The sequence below is a fragment of the Chenopodium album genome, chromosome 11 (assembly GCF_948465745.1).
Source record: "Chenopodium album chromosome 11, dcCheAlbu1.1, whole genome shotgun sequence".
Classification (NCBI taxonomy): Eukaryota; Viridiplantae; Streptophyta; class Magnoliopsida; order Caryophyllales; family Amaranthaceae; genus Chenopodium; species Chenopodium album.
Genome location: NC_137844.1, coordinates 44,946,576 through 44,965,690, shown reverse-complemented (window position 1 = coordinate 44,965,690; position 19,115 = coordinate 44,946,576). Strand labels below are relative to the sequence as shown.

Genomic DNA, 19,115 nt, shown 5'->3' with positions numbered 1-19,115 from the left:
TAATTTTAACTGATCTTTATTATTCATATTGACCGATATATATAAATTTCATAATTTTTTTTAATAGCCTTTATAATACCAAAATGACTTTAATTTCAACATAATAACCTTTATTTTAATATAGTGACTTTTTTTTTTAATTAATAAAACAACCATAGTGTCTCTAATGTTAATGGTCCACAATAAATTAGTGTAAAACAGGTCCATTTAAGAGTTTGTCCACTATTAATACTTGTCATGGTTGCTTAAAAAAAAAAAAAAAAAAAAAGGTTTTTTTTCCCTAAGAGGCTAAGATTGTTTTATTAGTGAACAATACATTGTCATACAATAAATCAAATAAAAAAATGATAATAATAATAATAATAATAATAATAATAATAATAATAATAATAATAATAATAATAATAAAATATATATATATCTTCTCTTGGATTTGTTAGGTACTTATAGATTTGTTTTCAATTAAGTATAACAACCTAAATCTTAATGTCCATTTTCATCATTGAAATACTTGGCTGTCGGCCGATACAAATAAAGTTGTTGGTTTTTGTTAACTTCCATGGTTTTTACTTAAAATCATTAAATTTAATTTCCAAACTAACAGTTGAAAATGAGGCCAAGTCCAAATACATGCATGCATCTCAAGCACATGAGCCCCACTTTGCAATGTGCACACATATTTTTATTTGTGCGGACCTTATCCCTCAAATTATAGTCAGATCAACATCATCATTTACATACTTTAATACTTTCTCCGTTTCTTTCTAGTTAACACGTTTTTTTAGTCATGTTTATCAATATAAATATTCAACCGTTAATATATTTAATTATTATAAAGCAAAAATTATAAAAGTTGATATTTTGAAAATATGTATCGTGACGAATATAATAAGATCCCACATGACTATATTTTTCATTACGTACAAACCACAAAACACGGTCAAAGATAAGTGTGTGAATAGTGCTAAAGTCAAAACGTGTCAACTAAAAAAATGGAAGTAGTACATCTTTATTTCTATTTTGGATTTGGATAGGAGAAATAGTTTACTTTGCTTTCTCTATGTTCTTATACAGTTTATAAATAGGTTGATTTAAGTTTCATTGCTGAAAAACTATGGCCCTGTTTGGGAGAAAGCTGAAAGCTGAAAGCTGAAGCTGATTGAGTTAGCTGATTTTGACTAGCTGATTTTATTAACTGATTTGACTAACTTATTATATTATCTGATTATATAAAAGTGTTTGGTAAATAGCTGATAGCTTAAAGGTGTTAGAGTATATGAAATGACCAATAAGCTAATTGTAGGGTAGGTAGTTTAGATAGGATTTTAAATTAAATGAGGTTATAAGTGTCATTTCACAATAATTAATGAATAAGCTAATTGAAAAAGCTCCTAAAATGAGCTTTTTCAAAAAGAGCTTATTTAGTGGAATAAGCTCTTTCAATAAGCTTACTACCAAACACTTGTAATAGCTTGTTTGACTAGTCAATCAGCTAAAGTTAGTCAAATAAACTAATATACCCCCAATAAGCTTTCTTCCAAACATGGCCTATTACTATAATTTTGACCATTATTATCAAGCATTCAAGCATATAAGGACATGTTCTCTTTAGCTTAATTTTGGTTCAATTCAATTCAGTTTTTAATTTTCTTTTCTCATAAACAATTTAGTTCATCTCAGTTTAGTTCAATTCAACTCAGTTCAGTAAATCAAAATTGACCCTAAGACTGTGACAATGCTCTGGCTTATAACATGAAATTTATTTATTTGTGCGTGAAATCTATAATTTACTTCATTTTACTTATATATTGTCATAATAGTATACAATAATTTGTTTAGAAAGGTGGTACGTAATTGTGTTTATTTCACTAGTTGAGTTTTGTACAAGGTAGCCAATAATATAAAAGTACTTTGAATTTTGTTATATTACTACTCGTAGTATTTGCATGTAAGACAAATGGTATGATATTATAATATGGCATGGAAAAATGTGATTTTGCTCATAATTTAAGATAAAATGAAGGATGAGCTCTGTTGTTCAATTTATATGAGACTTTAACATATTTAATTTGTGACCTTTAGAGAGCCTCTCAAGTTTGCTTGATATATAATTATTATATATATTAGTCATGTAAAATATAATCCTATTAATTATGTTAATATAATGATATTATTAAGTGGTTTTATGTAGATCATATGGTGAGTAAGGAGTGATACAAGTGAAAATTCTCTTTATTATGTAAGCAATAAAGCAAAAGTAGAAAAATAGATAAAAAAAAGAACATATTTAAATGGAAAGTAGAAACATAAAATAAACACAACTATTGCGTCAGTTCGGATTGTCGAAATGTTTCGTCAGTCTGGACTGACGAAATGCGGATTTTGATATTATCAATTAGCTAGATCATATCCTCTATTGATTGGATGATACCCTCTATTGGCTATATGATATCCTTTATTGGCCAGATGATATTTCTACTGGCTAGATGATATCCTCTATTGGGTGAATTAGTTATATGATATCATGGTTGGATGATATCCTCTATTGGCTATATAATATCATTTATGATTGTGTCTATGCTATTCTTCATTGGTTAGATGATATCATCTATGGCTATATGATATCATGGCTATATGATATCCTCTATTGACTATATGATATCATCCAGCCATGATATATCATATATCCAATAGAGGATATCAACCAGCTAATAAAGGATATCATCCGGACATTAGATAAAACAACAAGCCAATAGAGAATATCATCCACCTAATTGAGAATATCAAAATCCGCATCATCCAGCCATTCCTCTCCTTATCTCCATCCCTCGAAACAGAAAATGAATTGTCTCCAACTTCTCCAATCACTCTAAATAAGCAGGCTGTAAGAAGATGATGTAACAGTAATTAAAGTATTACAGAGTAGAATGCTCTTGATATACACTCATAAATATATAATTATTAGTCTAAAAGATCTCCTCTTATTTCATAGTGGTTAGAAGTTAATAAAGAAATGGACGGAGGATAAAATTGGCTTTGAAAGTCGATCACCATTGTCCTTATACTCCTTATTACATTTTTTGGCAATACATAAAGAGACATAGTCAAGCATATATCATAACATGTACATCATCATCGTATCTCAAATCATATTCAAATATTAACACGGGACTATGTCATTTTAGAAGGGGACGCCACAAAACAAAGTCTTGCATTATTAAATTGAGTCTTTTAACTAGTGTATGGGGAGATACTGCTATCTTGTACAGTGCCGATAACTACTCGTCTGCAGTCTAAACGGGTTCAGGTTTATAATGCCAAAACCCATATCGGTAATATCATATAACGACATTGATATCGGCACCTCTATAAACTCAGCATGTGGCGTTGGTTAATCGACACTTGACATAAAGTGGTTTGCATGACATGCAACCACCTGGCACTTGCGGTCATTATAAATAGATAGGATTATCCAAATTAAAGAGGTAGCATTTATTAGTCTCTATCTCTCTCTCTCTATTTCTCTCTCTTCATATCATCTTTTCTTTTATCTGAAACACTCTCTAAATTTATCATCGGAGTGATTATCCTCGGATTCACCCCGGGGTTAGCTAATCCTCTTTTCCTGTGTAGGTGCTTAGCCAGACGATAGGGTCTTCACAGGTCTCGGATACGGGTAATCGGATCTGAATAGGAACAATTTGGAGCTAGAAGAAGGGGCAGTGATTACTTCTATCGCCTAAGGACCTTACACAGAGAAACCATGGCCGGTAACAAGGAAACATTTGGAAGTAACAATGGGGTAAGAAGGATAATTAACCTTGGGACTGGGGCGCAGCCAGAGGTTGAGATAGAGGATGAAACCCACACCCTAGAAGGAAATCAGTTTAATATGCCGATAACCCCAGAGCGGCATGTTGGTGCAGTGGCAGATCCCATGGCCGAGTTCACCTCGGAGGATTTGGAGATAGCGGCTAGGGCGATGTCGGCTCTGAGCAAGAAGAGGAAGGAAGCCGAGGCTGGGACCACCTAGGCTGTAGGAGGGGTACCAATTGTGAACCTTGATAGTCAATTTAACCAAGCGGTGAGCTCGTCGAGGCACTCGCACAGAGAAGTGTCGTCGCCAAGGACGCATACAATCGCCCAAGAGACAGAGGCGCAATCCTCTAGTCGTGCCGTTAACACCAGAAACCAGCGGAAGAGACGCTTGCAGAGTGCAGGGCAAGGGGTGGTCCAAACAACTGTTTAGCTAAAGGCATCCCCGTTTACGAAGGACATCTTGGATCAGCTGATGGAAAAGGTTAAAATTCCGACATGCAGATATGATGGAAGGGGTGATCCAAGTGGGTACATAACGTCTTATGAGGGGAACATGATTTTGTACACCAATTCGGATGCAGTTTGGTGCAAGGTCTTTCCGACCACCCTAACCGGTGCAGCAGCAGATTGGTTTAACAACCTAGGAAGTGGTACAGTGGATAGCTTTGAGAAGCTAACGGAGATGTTTGTAGGGCAATATATCAGTAACAGCGTTCGACAGAGAACTTCAAGGGAGTTAATGGCCATAGGGCAGAAAGCAAATGAGTCTCTAAGGGACTACATCAGGAGGTTCAATAATAAAGCAAACACAATTCCAAAGTTACAACAGGAAATAGCCGTTATGGCATTAATGAATGGCCTGAATGATTATGAGTTTAAGCGGTACTTGACAAGGAAAAACTTGCCGACACTAGCAGCAGCTTTTAACAAGGCTCATGACTACATAAAAAGTGAAGAGCTAATGAAGACAAGCAACCAAGTCGCCCCAACAGACAGAGTGCAGTATTCGTCTGAGGGAGCGGCCTCAGGAAGTGGAAGGCCGAAGAATCCGGCCCCAATGAGGGGAGGAGGAAATCGGCAGGAGGTCAGGAGTGCTAAAGCACCAATGCGATACAACACGTATACTCCACTGAATGCGCCCAGAGCCTCTATATACTCAGTGAACCAGAACAGGGAGGGATGGGTGAGGCCCATGCCCATGAAGGCCAAAGGAAGAGATGCCAAGAAATATTGCATGTTCTACTGAGATGTCGGACATTATACTGAAGAATGCACGCAGTTGAAAGACAATATTGAGGAGCTGATAAGGAAAGGACATTTGACTCAATATCGACAGTTGGAACGTCAGCAACAAGAGGCAAGGCCTGAAAGGCAGCAAGTGCAAATAAGCCAACAGGGAGATAGTGGGAAACCACCATTGTCAATAGGGAAGAAAATTGATGTGATAACCGGTGGGCCGATTCACGGAGGAACAATAAGCGGAGCACGAAAACATTTGTCAGAGCACCGCCATATAGTGAATGCACTAGATGCCGACAGTTGCCCCCGACCGGCGGATATACCTAATGTGATATTTACAAGAGAGGATGCTAGGGGAATTGTCTTTCCACATGATGATCCCTTAGTCTTGATAACGACAATTTATGAGGTCGACATCAAACGAGTCTTGGTGGATGGAGGTAGCTCGATAAATGACCTGTTCATGCAGGCATTCCAAGAGATGATGATAGGCAGGCAATATCTGACGCAAGTATCTTATCCGGTGATCGGATTTAATGGCTCCACTCTGAGGCCGGAGGGAAGTATTGTTTTGCCGGTCAGATTCGATGATGGCACGGCTGCAAGGGATGTGATGACAGAGTTCCTAGTGGTGGATGTACCGTCGACATACAATGCAATACTCGGAAGGCCGATAATACTCAATGTGCAAGCAGTGGTGTCAACTTATCATCTCACCATTGCGTATGTATCGAATCTGGGGAAAGTAGAGAAGGTGCATGGGGGGCGGGTAATGGCAAAATCCTGCTATGTGACCGCTCTGAAGAATTCGGTGCGAGAAAGCCCAGTTGTGAATAGCCCGAAAAGGGACAGAGAACCATCAGTGAGAGATTTGTCAATGGAAAAGTTTGATACGAAGCTGGTAACGATACCAAGGCTGGCACCAGGAGGAGAAACGGTGCAGGTTGAGCTTCGGCCAGGTGACCCTAGCCGGACAGTGAAAGTGGGAGTAGACATGGACTCAAAAATGAGTTGTAATCTGATCAGTCTGCTACGGGATAATGTAGACGTGTTTGCTTTTTCGGCGGATGAAATGCCGGGGATACACCCCGACGTCATGGTTCATAAATTGAATGTTGATAGAAAATTCAGGCCGGTGAGACAAAAGAAGCGTAACTTCTCAACAGAGAAGATTGAGGCTATACAAGCCGAGATCAATAAACTTTTAGCGGCAGGTTTCATAGAGCCATGCACATACCCTGAATGGTTAGCTAATGTTGTAATGGTGAGAAAGCCGACAAGAAAATGGAGAATGTGGGTAGATTTCACAGATCTGAATAAGGCCTGCCCCAAGGATTGTTATCCTTTGCCTCGGATAGATAGGCTGGTGGACTCCATATCAGGCCATGCAATGCTCAGCTTTTTAGATGCATTTTCGGGATATCATCAGGTCAGTCTTCATGAATCAGATGCTGGGGTTTACTGTTACAAAGCTATGCCGTTTAGGTTAAATGACGCAGGGGAGACTTACCAAAAATTGGTTGATAAAATCTTCGAGAAGCAGAAAGGGCTAAATGTAGAGGTGTATGTGGATGATACGATTGTGAAAAGCAAGGTGAAGGAAGATCACATAGCTGACCTTTGATACTTTATGGCAATACCAGATGAAGCTGAATCCGGAGAAATGTGTATTCGGAGTCCGGTCAGGAAAGTTCTTGGGGTTTATGGTGAGTGAGCGAGGTATTGATGCAAATCCTGACAAGGTGAATGCAATCCTCAAAATGAAGTAGCCAAAAACAATTCGTGATATATAGAGGCTTACAAGTTTAATGGCAGGATTGACTCGGTTTATAAGCAAATCAGCTGACAAAGCACTCCCATTCTTTGTAGTTCTGCGATAGAATAAAGCTTTTCAGTGGGGAAAAGACCAAAGTGAAGCTTTGGAGGTGGTAAGAGAGCACCTGAGAACACTTCCGACAGTTGCTAGTCCAGAACGGGTTGAGCAGTTACAATTGTACATATCGGCTTTACCGAAAACAGTGGTTGCGGCATTGCTAGTAGAAAGGAAGAAGCAGCAAATATCGATATACTTTGTTAGCCATGTGTTAAATGCAGCTGAGCGTAGGTATCCGGTGATTGAGAAAATGGCGCTTGCTGTGGTGATCGCGGTAAGAAAATTGCACCCTTACTTTGGTGCTAATCCTATACGGATACTAACCAACCACCCACTAGAGAGATCGTTGCAAAAAGTGGATACATTAGGCCGACTGCTAAAATGGGCTGTAGAATTGTCAGAGAATGAGTTACATTATAAGCCTAGAGTGTCGATTAAGGCGTAGGCCTTATCGGATTTCAGTGTGGAGACTTCCTACAATGATAAGAGGATCTGTTGGGAACTTGGCAAGTATCAGTAGATGGATCGGCGACATCAATTGGATCAGGGGCCGATATAGTGATAACAGCGCCAGATGGTGGTGTCTCTGAGTATGCTTTGAAATTCAAATTCAAGGCTACCAACAACGAAGAAGAGTATAAACCGGCCAAAGATGGAATTTAGTTATCCATAGCTGCAGAAGCTAGCTATTTAATTTTGAAAACCGATTCCCAGTTGGTGTCAAGCCAACTCAGTGGAGATTACGAAGCACGAGAGCAAGCAATGATAAAGTATCTTGAAAAGATCAATCAGCTAACGACATAGCTACAACATTTCAAGGTGTAATTGGTCACGAGAGCACAGAATGCGCAAGCTGATGCCTTGGCAAAGTTGGCGAGCTCAAGCTTCAATGATCTGGAAAGAACGGTAATGGTGGAAATCTTGAAGCAAAGAAGTATAGATGAAGCTTCGGAATAAGTTCTATGTGTTGATAACGACAATCAATGGTATGATAAGATCTTAGGGTATATTCTCTATGGGGCGTTGCCTCTTGATAAAGGTGATTAAAGGAAACTAAGGAAGGATAGTGTATGGTTCATTATACATCAAGGGAAACTATACAAAAGAGGATTCTCACTTCCTCTGCAGAGATGTATAACAGATTACGAATCCGCAAGACTTATTAAAGAAATTCATGAAGGCACTTGTGGAAATCATGTTGGAGCCCATGCTCTATCCCAAGAAGCAATGAGAAGAGGGTATTACTGGCCAACAATGAATGAAGATGCTATCCAATATGTGAAAAGGTGTGAAAAATGTCAAAAGTTCACCCCAGCTATCAATCTCCCTCCGAATGACTTGATGCCAATACTCAATCCAGTTTCGTTTGCACAGTGGGGTATGGATATTGTAGGGTCGTTCTCGTTAGCAACAGGTGGAAGGAAATTCCTTTTGGTGGGAATTTTTTTTTATTATTTCACAAAGTGGATAGAGGCAGAACCGGTAGAAAAGATATCAGCATCTGAAATAAAGAAGTTTATTAGGAAAAGTATCTTCACAAGATTTGGATTGCCAATGGCAATGGTCTTCAATCATGGATCTCAGTTTGATTGTAAGCCGATAAAAGATCTTCTAGCCCTGTACAAGGTTAAATTTGCATATGCCGCAGTATGTCATCCACAATCAAACGGCCAGGCAGAAGCAGCAAATAAGCAGATCATAACGGCAATCAAAAAGAAAATTGAAGATGCAAAAGGGTTATGGGAAGATCTCGTGCCAGAGATACTGTAGGCAAATAGAAAAACTACCAGAGAAGCAACGGGCGAATCCCCTTTCAATCTGGTATTTGGAACAGAAGATGTGGTACCGGCTGAGGTAGGGTTGCCGACATTCAGGATTCAACACTACTCTGAAGAGCAAAATGATCTACTCCTAAGGCAGCAACTCGATTTCCTACCGAAACTGCGAGAAAAGGCTGCAATTAAATCAGCAGCCTACAAAGACAGGATGTCCAGGGCATATAACAAAAGAGTAAGCCATCGCCCACTGAATACGGGAGATTTAGTACTCCGAAGAACAGCAGCAACAGGAAGGGGAAGCGTTGATGGAAAGTTATCGAAAAACTGGGAGGGTCCATACCGAATAAGAGAAATGGTTATGCAAGGGTCCTACTACTTGGAAACAATGGACGGAAAACCATTGAAGAATGTATAGAACTCAGTAGTCTTGAAGAGGTATTATGTTTAGTATGATGTAACATGTAAAACTTTTGAATTATCTTAGTCGGATAGTACCGATAAATAATAAAAGGTACGAGTTCTGGTATATAAGTTGATTGGGCATCCTCCATTTAAAAATCCATCGTTAAGTGGGATGGACAACTTAAAACCGCTTCCATGAAGTTAATGCCCTACAACCTGATCAGTTGTATTCATTAACTCGTGAGGTTGCTGGTTCAAAATATAATACCGGCAAAATCATGCAGTGGTATATGCCGATTTGAGGCATAGCCATGACAATGATCGCCGAGAAGGGTACTCAGCTTATCGTAAATATGCGGTGGAGTGAGTGACCAATGTTATACTCTGAAACAGCAACAATCACTACTAGAATTTCCGTGTTTTTGAGACGCTTTGTAGACACCTAAAAATGTCTCCCCGAAACCAAACCCGATGATGAACAACCTTTCACCGCCATTATTGGTCAAGTTGAGTATTTAATATTTGGAGTGCTTAAATCCATGTTTCCATTCAATACATTTCATAAACCAATCCAATTTCTAGCTCATTTCCCTAAACCATAACTTGTTTTCCTCTTTTCGTATCCACATCACAAAACCGAGAGAAACTGATTTTGTGACCCTATAATTTATCCAATTATTATTTTTTTGGATAGACCTTGAAATAATCTTTCCAACAATATATCATAAGCCCAATTCCGATTTAAAACGAAGAAGATATGAGCAAAATACTAAACTCGGCCCAAAACCAACACCCTTTCACTAAAATGGCCATATCTTAAAATCTACAAATGATTTTGACCTGATTTTAATTGGGTTGAAAAGTAGACTTGATAAGATTTCCAACGATATATATATGCCTTATTCCAAGTTACGGATCAAAAGTTATCATGATTTTAAAAACGCGTAAAAAACAAGAATTACCGCGCACAGTGTAAAAACGCCGTGTCATGGAAAAATCTGACGTGGCACGGTGCCTGGTGCCATGACATGGTAATTTTCAACGTGTCACAGTGCTTTTTCCGTGTTTTTTTCCACATTTTCTCACGCGCTAATGAATCTGGACGTAAAAATGGAAACAAAATTTGCCGCGTCATGACATATTTTGCCGTGTCACGGTGCTCATGCCGTGACACGGGATGGTCCCGTGTTTTCCCCGTATGTCAGACTTCACGCGTTTTATCTTTTAGGTCTGCTTCTTTCCCGTGTCACGCCAAGTCGTTCCGTGTCACATTAAATTTTGCCGTGTCGCGGCAACATGCTGACGTGTCGCGGCATTTATTCTTAGGGTTTTATCTTTTTATGATTCCGTGTATTCCCTCTACTCATTTTCTCTATAAACACAGACCTGATTTCTACAGTTCGGGGACAAAAAAAATCATTCCCTCTTCCAATTTTCTACACCAGAAATTATTCTCTTCTCTCTCTTATATTCTAAACCTTAACCCTATATTCCTAACTACATTATTCCTTCCCTAAGCACTCCAAGGAGTCCATACTTGACCCGAGGTTCTGTCCTTAAATCGAGGCGTGAAAGGTATAATTAACTGAGGGTTTGGACCAAATAAACTCTACATTTATTTAATTTAATTTCCATTTGATTAATGTTTTTATTGAAGTTACTAACAATTTATTCATAATGTAGCAATTTTAAAGGAATGCTCGTAATGTGAGTAATTAATTAATTTAATTACTTATTTTATTTTTATATTGCTAGTATCATGATTAGGTTAATTTATATTTGATTTGACTAACAGTTTATTGTTAAATTGCTTCCAATATTAATGTTTATTCTATTATTATTATTATTGATCATCATATTGCATGTTTAAAGGGAATATGTAATTGAAAATCACGACTAATAAGATAATTTGGACAACTGGTTTAGGTTCCTTTTTAATCTTATTGTTTAATCAAGTGATCACGATATTTTAGAATTATATGTTGCATTAATATTCAACCAATTTAGCCTAATAATAGTTTGGAGCAAATTGAATTTCTGTTTGCATGCCTTTGAGATCGCAGGAATCACTTTTCACAATAAAAAATGACTAGAGGCCAATACGGGCGAATGTGACTCCATGACTCACTTCGTGCCATCATCCCCGATCCTCCTTTTGTGGTTCCGAACCATATGGAGTTAATAATCTCATGGATTATGAATGGGGTGTAACCTTCACGGGTCAATCGTTATTGCCTTTCGTTGTCCCTTAATCATGGTTGCCTTTTATGATCCGTGAACAGTTTACAAGTTCCTTAAAAACTTGTTGGTGGCTCCCTACTTTATTTGTCCCTAATCGTATACGTCAATTCCCACTTCCTATGAGTGCCAAGCATATTCACACATGCTTAACGTAGGCGCACTTCGAACGACGCCTACACGCTTTATAGGCTTATTTTCCACGCTAAAAAGCGTCGAAAAATTCTTTCTCGACGCTTTCAAAAAGCGTCGAAAAAACATGAGTCGAGAAAAATACGCGTCATAAAAAAGCATCGATAGTTTCGACGCCTTTTTGTGTCTAAAACATTATACGAAGCGTCAAGATTTACAATCATTGGCGAACTTTCTAAAAATTAGTGACGCTTTCTCTTGTCCCAAATTACAAAATTGGCGACGCTTTTTCATGTCCATAGTTATATATATTTTATCGACGCTTTTTTTTCTGTCCATATATTCAAATTAAGAATCTCTATTTCAAGCCTATAGTAATAAGATCAAGTGTAGAGAATATTTTTACCACATAAATAAAATTCAATTTATACATTCTACTAGTATTACCAAAAAAAAAATGTATGCATATATGCTATAAAGTATGCCAAAAAATAATTTTATTATTACATATAAACTTTTTTTTGTACAAGTACAATATTTTAAGTAATTAGTTTTCTATTACAATTATATAACTCTAACTTGTGCTCATTCATCACTAATTAAGAATCTTGTTTTAGCTCAGAAAACCCCATGAGCAGCAGCAAGAATAGGAAGCAACAACAGCTAAGCAGAGGAAGTAGCAGCAACGTCAAGCATAGGCGGTGGCAGCACCATGTAGCAGCGTTCAGCATAGGCGGTGGCAGCACCATGTAACAACGCTTAGCATAGGCGGCAAAAACTTCCAGCAGTATCAATAATATCAACAGCAGCAACAATTACCAATATCAATAGTGGTAATAATTTGTTTTACCATAAGAGATTGGTGAACAAAGTTTTTAGAATTGTTTGGAAGTTCATGATTGATGTATAACCTGTGGAAAAAAGGTACTTCAGCAAACCAAACAAACATATTGAAGATCCATTGGGGAAATCTATAAAGACATCATATTCAATACACGTTATCAACACAGCTCAGAGAAGATAAAGTACAGACCTTATTGTCCATACGCAAGGGACATACTACAAATGGAAATCACTAATTTGAAACATGTCAACATTATCAAAGTGATCATAAGAGGCTATATAAATCAATTCAACAAGAATTTATCTTTATCAAAAGATCTAAAACGTAGTTTATCTAGTCACCAAACTAAAATTTATAGTCTAAACAATAACACTGACCTTTTGACCACAACTCTTGGTCAACATAACACAACTAAGTTAATAATTAACAGCATGTAATCCATGTGAATATTACTTGGTTCATATCCTAATTATCTTCCAACTGCTCAACAAGACATTAATTTTAGTTTGCAAGTACCTAAAATACAATCATATGTCACTATAGTAAAATAGGGAACACCATAAGAGCTAAATCAAAGACGGTCTTTGTTTGCTACTCTAAATTGGCATATGAAAATAAATTAAACTAATCCGAAAAGTTGTTAGTTCTATGGATTCATACCATTTCAATTAACAACATGCATAATTTGACAATATTAAGTTAGATCATCATAAAACAAACATTCATAATCTCAATAAAGGACCAAAGAAAAATCCTAGGTACCTTCATTCTCAGCACCGTCACAGCACACCCCTAAACACAATTAGCTTTCTAGGATCAATGGACAATGAAATAAATTATTGAAAAATGTGGCAAGATGCACCATAAGAAGTATATTTTAGCATCTAGATCAAATGCACACAAGGATATTCTCTTAAGAAGAAGTCTAGATCTTTATCCACTTAATCAAACTTGCATTAAGTGGATAAAGATATAACCTAATCTTCTCTTATTTATAGAATTTCTTCTCTAACTTACTTACTAAGCTTCCCATTACTAGTTAATTAATTATAAGGATTTTGTCTAAAATGCCCCTTTCCCCTAATATCACTTCATTGCAGACACTGACTATTGTAGAATAACACAAATAAGGATTAATTTTGGTATCTGACTATAGATGAGATAGCTATTAATTATTCTTAAGACAAATCTTTCAAGGGTAGAATGACAAAACATCAACTGGGAAAAGCTAGGAAATTCACCAACTTGTCAAAGGAATGAAGTATTGCAATCCATCTCTAATGCAACTTTTATTGAATGTCTTCTGTGCAACTGCAAAATATCATTGTGAACCAGGTTATAAACATACTAAAGCCCGTTTAAATTGTCTCTAACAAAAGTTAAAGCACAAAGGATGGGATTATGGGATACATTTAGTTAAAGTTGTCCCATACGGAGTGTAATGATAAAAAGAAATTACCACAATGATAATTTGTTTCCCCAGCTTGAGCAGTAGATAGCTCCATCAATATGAGAACTGATTGGTAAATTTTGACACTAGTAATACTTCCACCTTACTCCTCAAAACCCTCATAATCTATAACAATCACATCAACATATCCTACATCTTTCATATGTTTTATCATATATATAGATCAAAAGCACACAAGGATATCATGTTTAGAAGAAGTCTAGAGTTAACAAAGTTTCAAATTCAACTTGATGACAATAGAGTTGCACAAATAAAAAGAAAAGATAAGCAAATCATAACAGGAGCAAGACGATGCTTGAGTCCTTTTAAAGATGTTAGGAAATTACCTTAGAGAATACAATAAACAAGAATTGCTTAGCAGTCAAAAACACTAATATGAGCAACAATCCTAAAGTATTCCTGCTTTTATTCTATAGGAAACACGGGATTAAAAGAGTGCAATAATGTTTGCAAACACCCTCAAATATACCCTAAATCATAGAGGAAATCCCTAGAGAAAATTACATAACAACTCTATTAAAATCCCACCCAAACAACAAGAATAAACCAATTCGAACAAAACAGAGAAACAGACCAGTCCAAAAGAAACAGCCTAGTTTAACAGAAAATAAATTCCAAAAGTTCTGAAATTTTTCAGTCAGAAAGTAGACAGAAAAACACCCAAATTCAAAAAAAAATCACCTAAAAAGCTTCTCTAACGAAGGATAACGAGCCAAACAAAGTCAGCACTCACAACAACTCCTATGAAAATCAATGTGAATTGTGATGGAATTATGAGACGAAAAACAATGCGATCATGCTCATTCAAAAACATGAAACAAAAGCCTAATTTTCTGAATTAAATTAAACCAAAAGCACTAAATGAAACATAACAGAAACCCTAAAATCTCAATTATTCATGAAGCTAAACCATATCTAAACATAAGATGTGAGATTATTGAAAAATAAAACAGTAAAAAATAAATTTGAGTCAAGATCTATTAATTGATTCAAAGAGATTCAAAGAGAAAGGATGTACCTTAATATTATCGATCGGCACTAAGAAGGACGACATAGATTACAATTTTGGGACAAGTTGTATAAATTGATTCAAAGAGAGATGAAGATCTGAATTTTAAATTTGATTTACCTAAATTGAATCTGAGAAGGACAAAGATCTGAAATTCAAAATTGATGTACCTTAATTCGAAGAATTTGATTCATAAAATGATATTCCTCACATTGAAATTACTCCGAGAAAAACAAAGATCCGAGTTTGGAAACAATGGTTCCATAAGTGTCTTTATAGAATTTGGATTGAAAGAGAGAAGAGTAGTTTGGTTGATGAGTAATTAAAGGTTTTTGTTTTTGTGTTTGTGTTCTTGTTCGGTGGTTTCATTTTCCCTAAATTATACAATTGAGGGTTTTTGTAGTCACGTGTGGGGCACGTGTTATGTTTCTCGACGCTTTATAACGCCGAAAATTAATTTCGACCTAGAAAAACGTCGAGATAATATTCATAGTATAATTAATAGCTGACGGTGCTTGCCCGGCGTCGAAGGTCCAGCGTCGAGAAAATGCTCTTTTTGTTGTAGTGAATGCATAGCATTACTTTTAAAAAAAAAACTCAGCAGCTATAGAAGATAAGTATATATACATGCAAAAAAAAAAAAATTGACAGTGTATATATCTGCAAGTCAGTTATATACACTGCGGGGGCAAGAAGTAGTATACCCACCACTCAAATTGGATAACACGAAAAAAGGAAATACCGTAATGTCATAGTTGTAAAAAGTCAGATAATGGACGATATGTTATTTTCAATAAATCGCATATTTGCAAACTGGTAATAAGTGATAATGAAGAAACCATTACAGAATAATTACGTTTATAATGTTTGTTTCGATGTCAAATTTTCGATTTTTGTAAAATTTTATTAGCAAGAACAACACTTTGTTAAAAAGATATGTGTGCATAAGGTAAAGTTGCAAAAGGACATTCAAGCAAGCAGAAAGATAAGATAGTTTTTACAGAAAAGAAAATGTTAAAACTGACAATCGACAAGCATCACCACAAAAAAGGGCATATGCCGATAAAACAGCATTGTAAAAAAATCACAAGTCTTGCAAAAAAAAGAAAATCTAAGTTACAAATCAAAGCAGATAAGGTCCTATCACATAGGAGCCACATAAGGATGTCGGTGATGACTGCCCGCCCCTTCAAGCTACTAGAGCTTCCTCCTGTTCCGGCTGTGGAGAGTTTAGGATGCTAGGATCCAAAGCGACATCATTCTCAGCCGGTGCAGTGTTAAGGATGTCCTCGTTCGAAAATTGCTATTGCTCGAATCTAGAAGGTTTTGCATGGGCTTTGTTAATGAAGGCCGCTTCAACCTTAGCCTAGTCAGATTTGGTGCAGCTGGCAACATGAGCAACACATCTTTGAGCGACAGTCCAGCCACCATCAAGTCGGTCCTGCAGTTTCTCTATGAACTTGGCAGAATTCAGGTACCGATTAACAGCTCTCTGCCGAATGCCAGGTTTCTCGGCCTTTATTTCCTGGACTTTAGTCTCTAACGCGCTGATAGTACCTTTGGCATCAGCAAGCTCTTTCTTCAGTGAAGGGAGTTGATCGAAAACCTTGCTTTTTTCAGCTAACTGAGTGCGGAGAAGATTAACCTCTTCTCAAGGCCCTCAAGCTTTTTAGCTTTATCTCTTAAAGCTTTCAACTCCTCGTCATCTTTGGCTTTCGCCGCTTGGATACCCGAAAGGGCCAACTCGACGTTCTTCAGAGCTGATTGCAAGGACTCCCGACTTGCTAAACCTAGATGATGCTGCTCTTGATAGTACCGGTACATCTCAACGAGCTCAGTCCCGGAAGCAACGACCTGCATACCAAATTTAAATAAATAAGTTAGTAAAAACATAAAAACCATACTCAAGAGGATGAAGAAGTAGAGTAGACACCTTCATTAAATTGTGCATATGTTGTGCAGCAACTGGGCCGATAAGACCAGTAGGCTTATCAATAGGGGTGGCCAAGTTCCGCAATAGCCAATAGCCAAGATTCCCACCCGCAATGGATCATCAGTGATTATGGACTCATTACAGGAAACATCCATCTCAGGCAACCACTTGTCTTGGGAACGACCATCCGAGATGGTAAACCTCTTCGCGACCTCATCAGGAATTTTCCCGTCTGGCCGTTATATCCATTGATTGGCCCGATAAGTGATGCTAGGAATGCTTACATCAGAACCGATAGGACCAATGTTCTGAGCCTCAGGTGGAACTTCGATAGCGACTTGAGTTCGAGGCGGGGACTCGATAATATCTTCCACTTCAGCACCAGCCGGTATAGTCTTTTTTATTGGTGCAATAACGGAGTTGGCGGCATCGTCCTTAAAAGGATCTGGATGCTGAGTAGGTGAGTGGGGTTTTGATTGATCTGCGTTCTTTTTAGGCCGCTTGGGCGGCTGCTCGTCTTCTTTCCTCAAACTAACGGCGACACCTGCTCCCCCTCCACGCCGATTGGTGAGAGACACCAGTCGCCTATTCCTCCTGACGTTCTCGTCGGCCATTTCCTTAGCTCTTCTTTTGGGATTATGGGCTAGATCGAGGCTGCAGAACGAGGCTAAAGTATCGTAGCTGGGTTTCGGCGATTAAGGGTAGCGCCTAAGAACTCTCTTATCGTCCAGGGAGAGACCCAAGGCTTTGTTGTCTAACTTCCCAACGCCTGCAATAGGTGGTGGCATTCCCGTTAGTAATGTGAACAAAAAATAAATAATCTTTGACTAATGATACTGAATGCGTGAAAAAGGCCAAAATGTAGATGGAAAGCACATAAGTAAATCAAAAATAATTACAAGGCAAGTACCATATTTCTCAGTCCAGCATAGACCCCGACATATGATAATGGAGCACTGTCGAGAATATACTTCATATTCGGCAACCAAACTTTGGGAACAATCTGCATTTTGCCGCCCTCAACATCAATCTCCTTGACGTCAAAATAGTCAAAAGCCTTTCGTTCTTGTTTACCGAGTTCTTTATCGGCAATGTGACCAAAGCGAGGGTGGGGACGGAAGAAAGTCTTTTTGATAGGAAAATCCTCAGGAACGCGCATAAAGAAAAACTGTGCATTTATGGGATGTTGTGTACAATGAACACCACCCCTCAGATTGTCCGTCACGCTTTAGCGACAGCATTTTTCGGAATAAATTGAGGGTTAGCGGAAAGTTCTTATACAGCATAACCCAAACCAAAGCAACTACGACCCGGAATGTCGGAGGAGTCAACTAGGCGAGACAGACATTCCAACCGCTTAAGATCTTGTTGATAAAAGGATGGAGGAATATTGAGAGGGTGACGATGATCAGGATCATCGGTCTCAGACTCATACTCGTCATCAAGACTCTCTTCCTCGGTAACCCGTGCTATCAGGTCAACCACTCTTCTCCTCTCTTCAGCACTGGAGGTTCCTTCCTAGTTAACCTCTTCACTTCCCTCGTCTTCATCATTTAATACGGATCTCATGGAAGAATCATGCACAGGAGATTTCGAACCTCTCTCAGACTCGGAGCTATCGGAGCTAACCACATGTGCTTGCTCGGGACTCTTACTAGGCCCGGCCTTCTGAGCAACAACCTGAGGCTGATAACTAGTCTGCTTAACCCTTGGCATGGCAGCAGTGTTGACTCAGATATGACCTATGCTGGAACCGTTTTCGTCAATATCGGGTTTATCCGCGAAACAACGCAAGTGATACCGAACACTAACTGGCTCGATATCAAGAACCTCAATATCGTCAGGAATATTGGCGTTAGTGGGGCGAATTGTTGGGGTTTGGTGAGTCCGACTCACCGCGGAAACAAACCCAAAACCAAGACCACACTCGCAATAAATAAAACCATAAACATAATTTAACTTAATGACAAGATTAAGATAATAAATATACCTTTGACGCGTGCTTCGCCCAACCTCGAGGGGCTCTTACTTCAAAAGCTAGCCTCGAAAATACGACAACCTCAACCGGAAGTCCACCCACAACTCGAACACCGACTAGGTCCAATGCCTTGGAGTTAGCAAGGCCCGACCGAAACTCGAGTAATTGAGTTCAAAGGTTTTCACAATGGTGATGCCTTTTTCAACTCTTGAGTTCAAAGGTTTTCACTACTAGTGATGCCTTTTCCAACTCTTACTCAAGTGATTTTCCCAATACCCCAAGTTGGTTATTTATAAGGAAATGCAAGAGTGTGAAAAGCTCTCCCATCAATGTGGGAGAATTTGATTTTCCCATTTTATTTTAAAGTTAAAATAAGATTAATAATCAAACTAGTAATAA

The 19,115-nt window shown here is 37.9% G+C and overlaps 1 protein-coding gene across 1 annotated transcript; it reads left to right on the top strand.

Moving 5' to 3' along the window:
- Nucleotides 1-4,291: 4,291 nt before the first annotated feature.
- On the top strand, nucleotides 4,292-7,376 carry LOC145566683 (uncharacterized). The gene is made up of 4 exons (XM_081626025.1): nucleotides 4,292-5,002; nucleotides 5,099-6,652; nucleotides 6,702-6,800; nucleotides 6,954-7,376. Exons 1-4 carry the CDS (start codon nucleotides 4,292-4,294, stop codon nucleotides 7,374-7,376), a joined length of 2,787 nt encoding a protein of 928 aa, XP_081482151.1.
- Nucleotides 7,377-19,115: the final 11,739 nt, after the last annotated feature.

What these genes read in the sequence shown, in the direction of transcription:
- LOC145566683 (XM_081626025.1), top strand. Translation starts at nt 4,292, where the DNA reads ATGGAAAAGGTTAAAATTCCGACATGCAGATATGATGGAAGGGGTGAT. An exon ending in ATACGATTGTGAAAAGCAAG is followed by an intron (nt 6,653 to 6,701) that starts GTGAAGGAAGAT and finishes TGGCAATACCAG; the next exon opens with ATGAAGCTGAATCCGGAGAA. An exon ending in TTGATGCAAATCCTGACAAG is followed by an intron (nt 6,801 to 6,953) that starts GTGAATGCAATC and finishes AAAGCTTTTCAG; the next exon opens with TGGGGAAAAGACCAAAGTGA.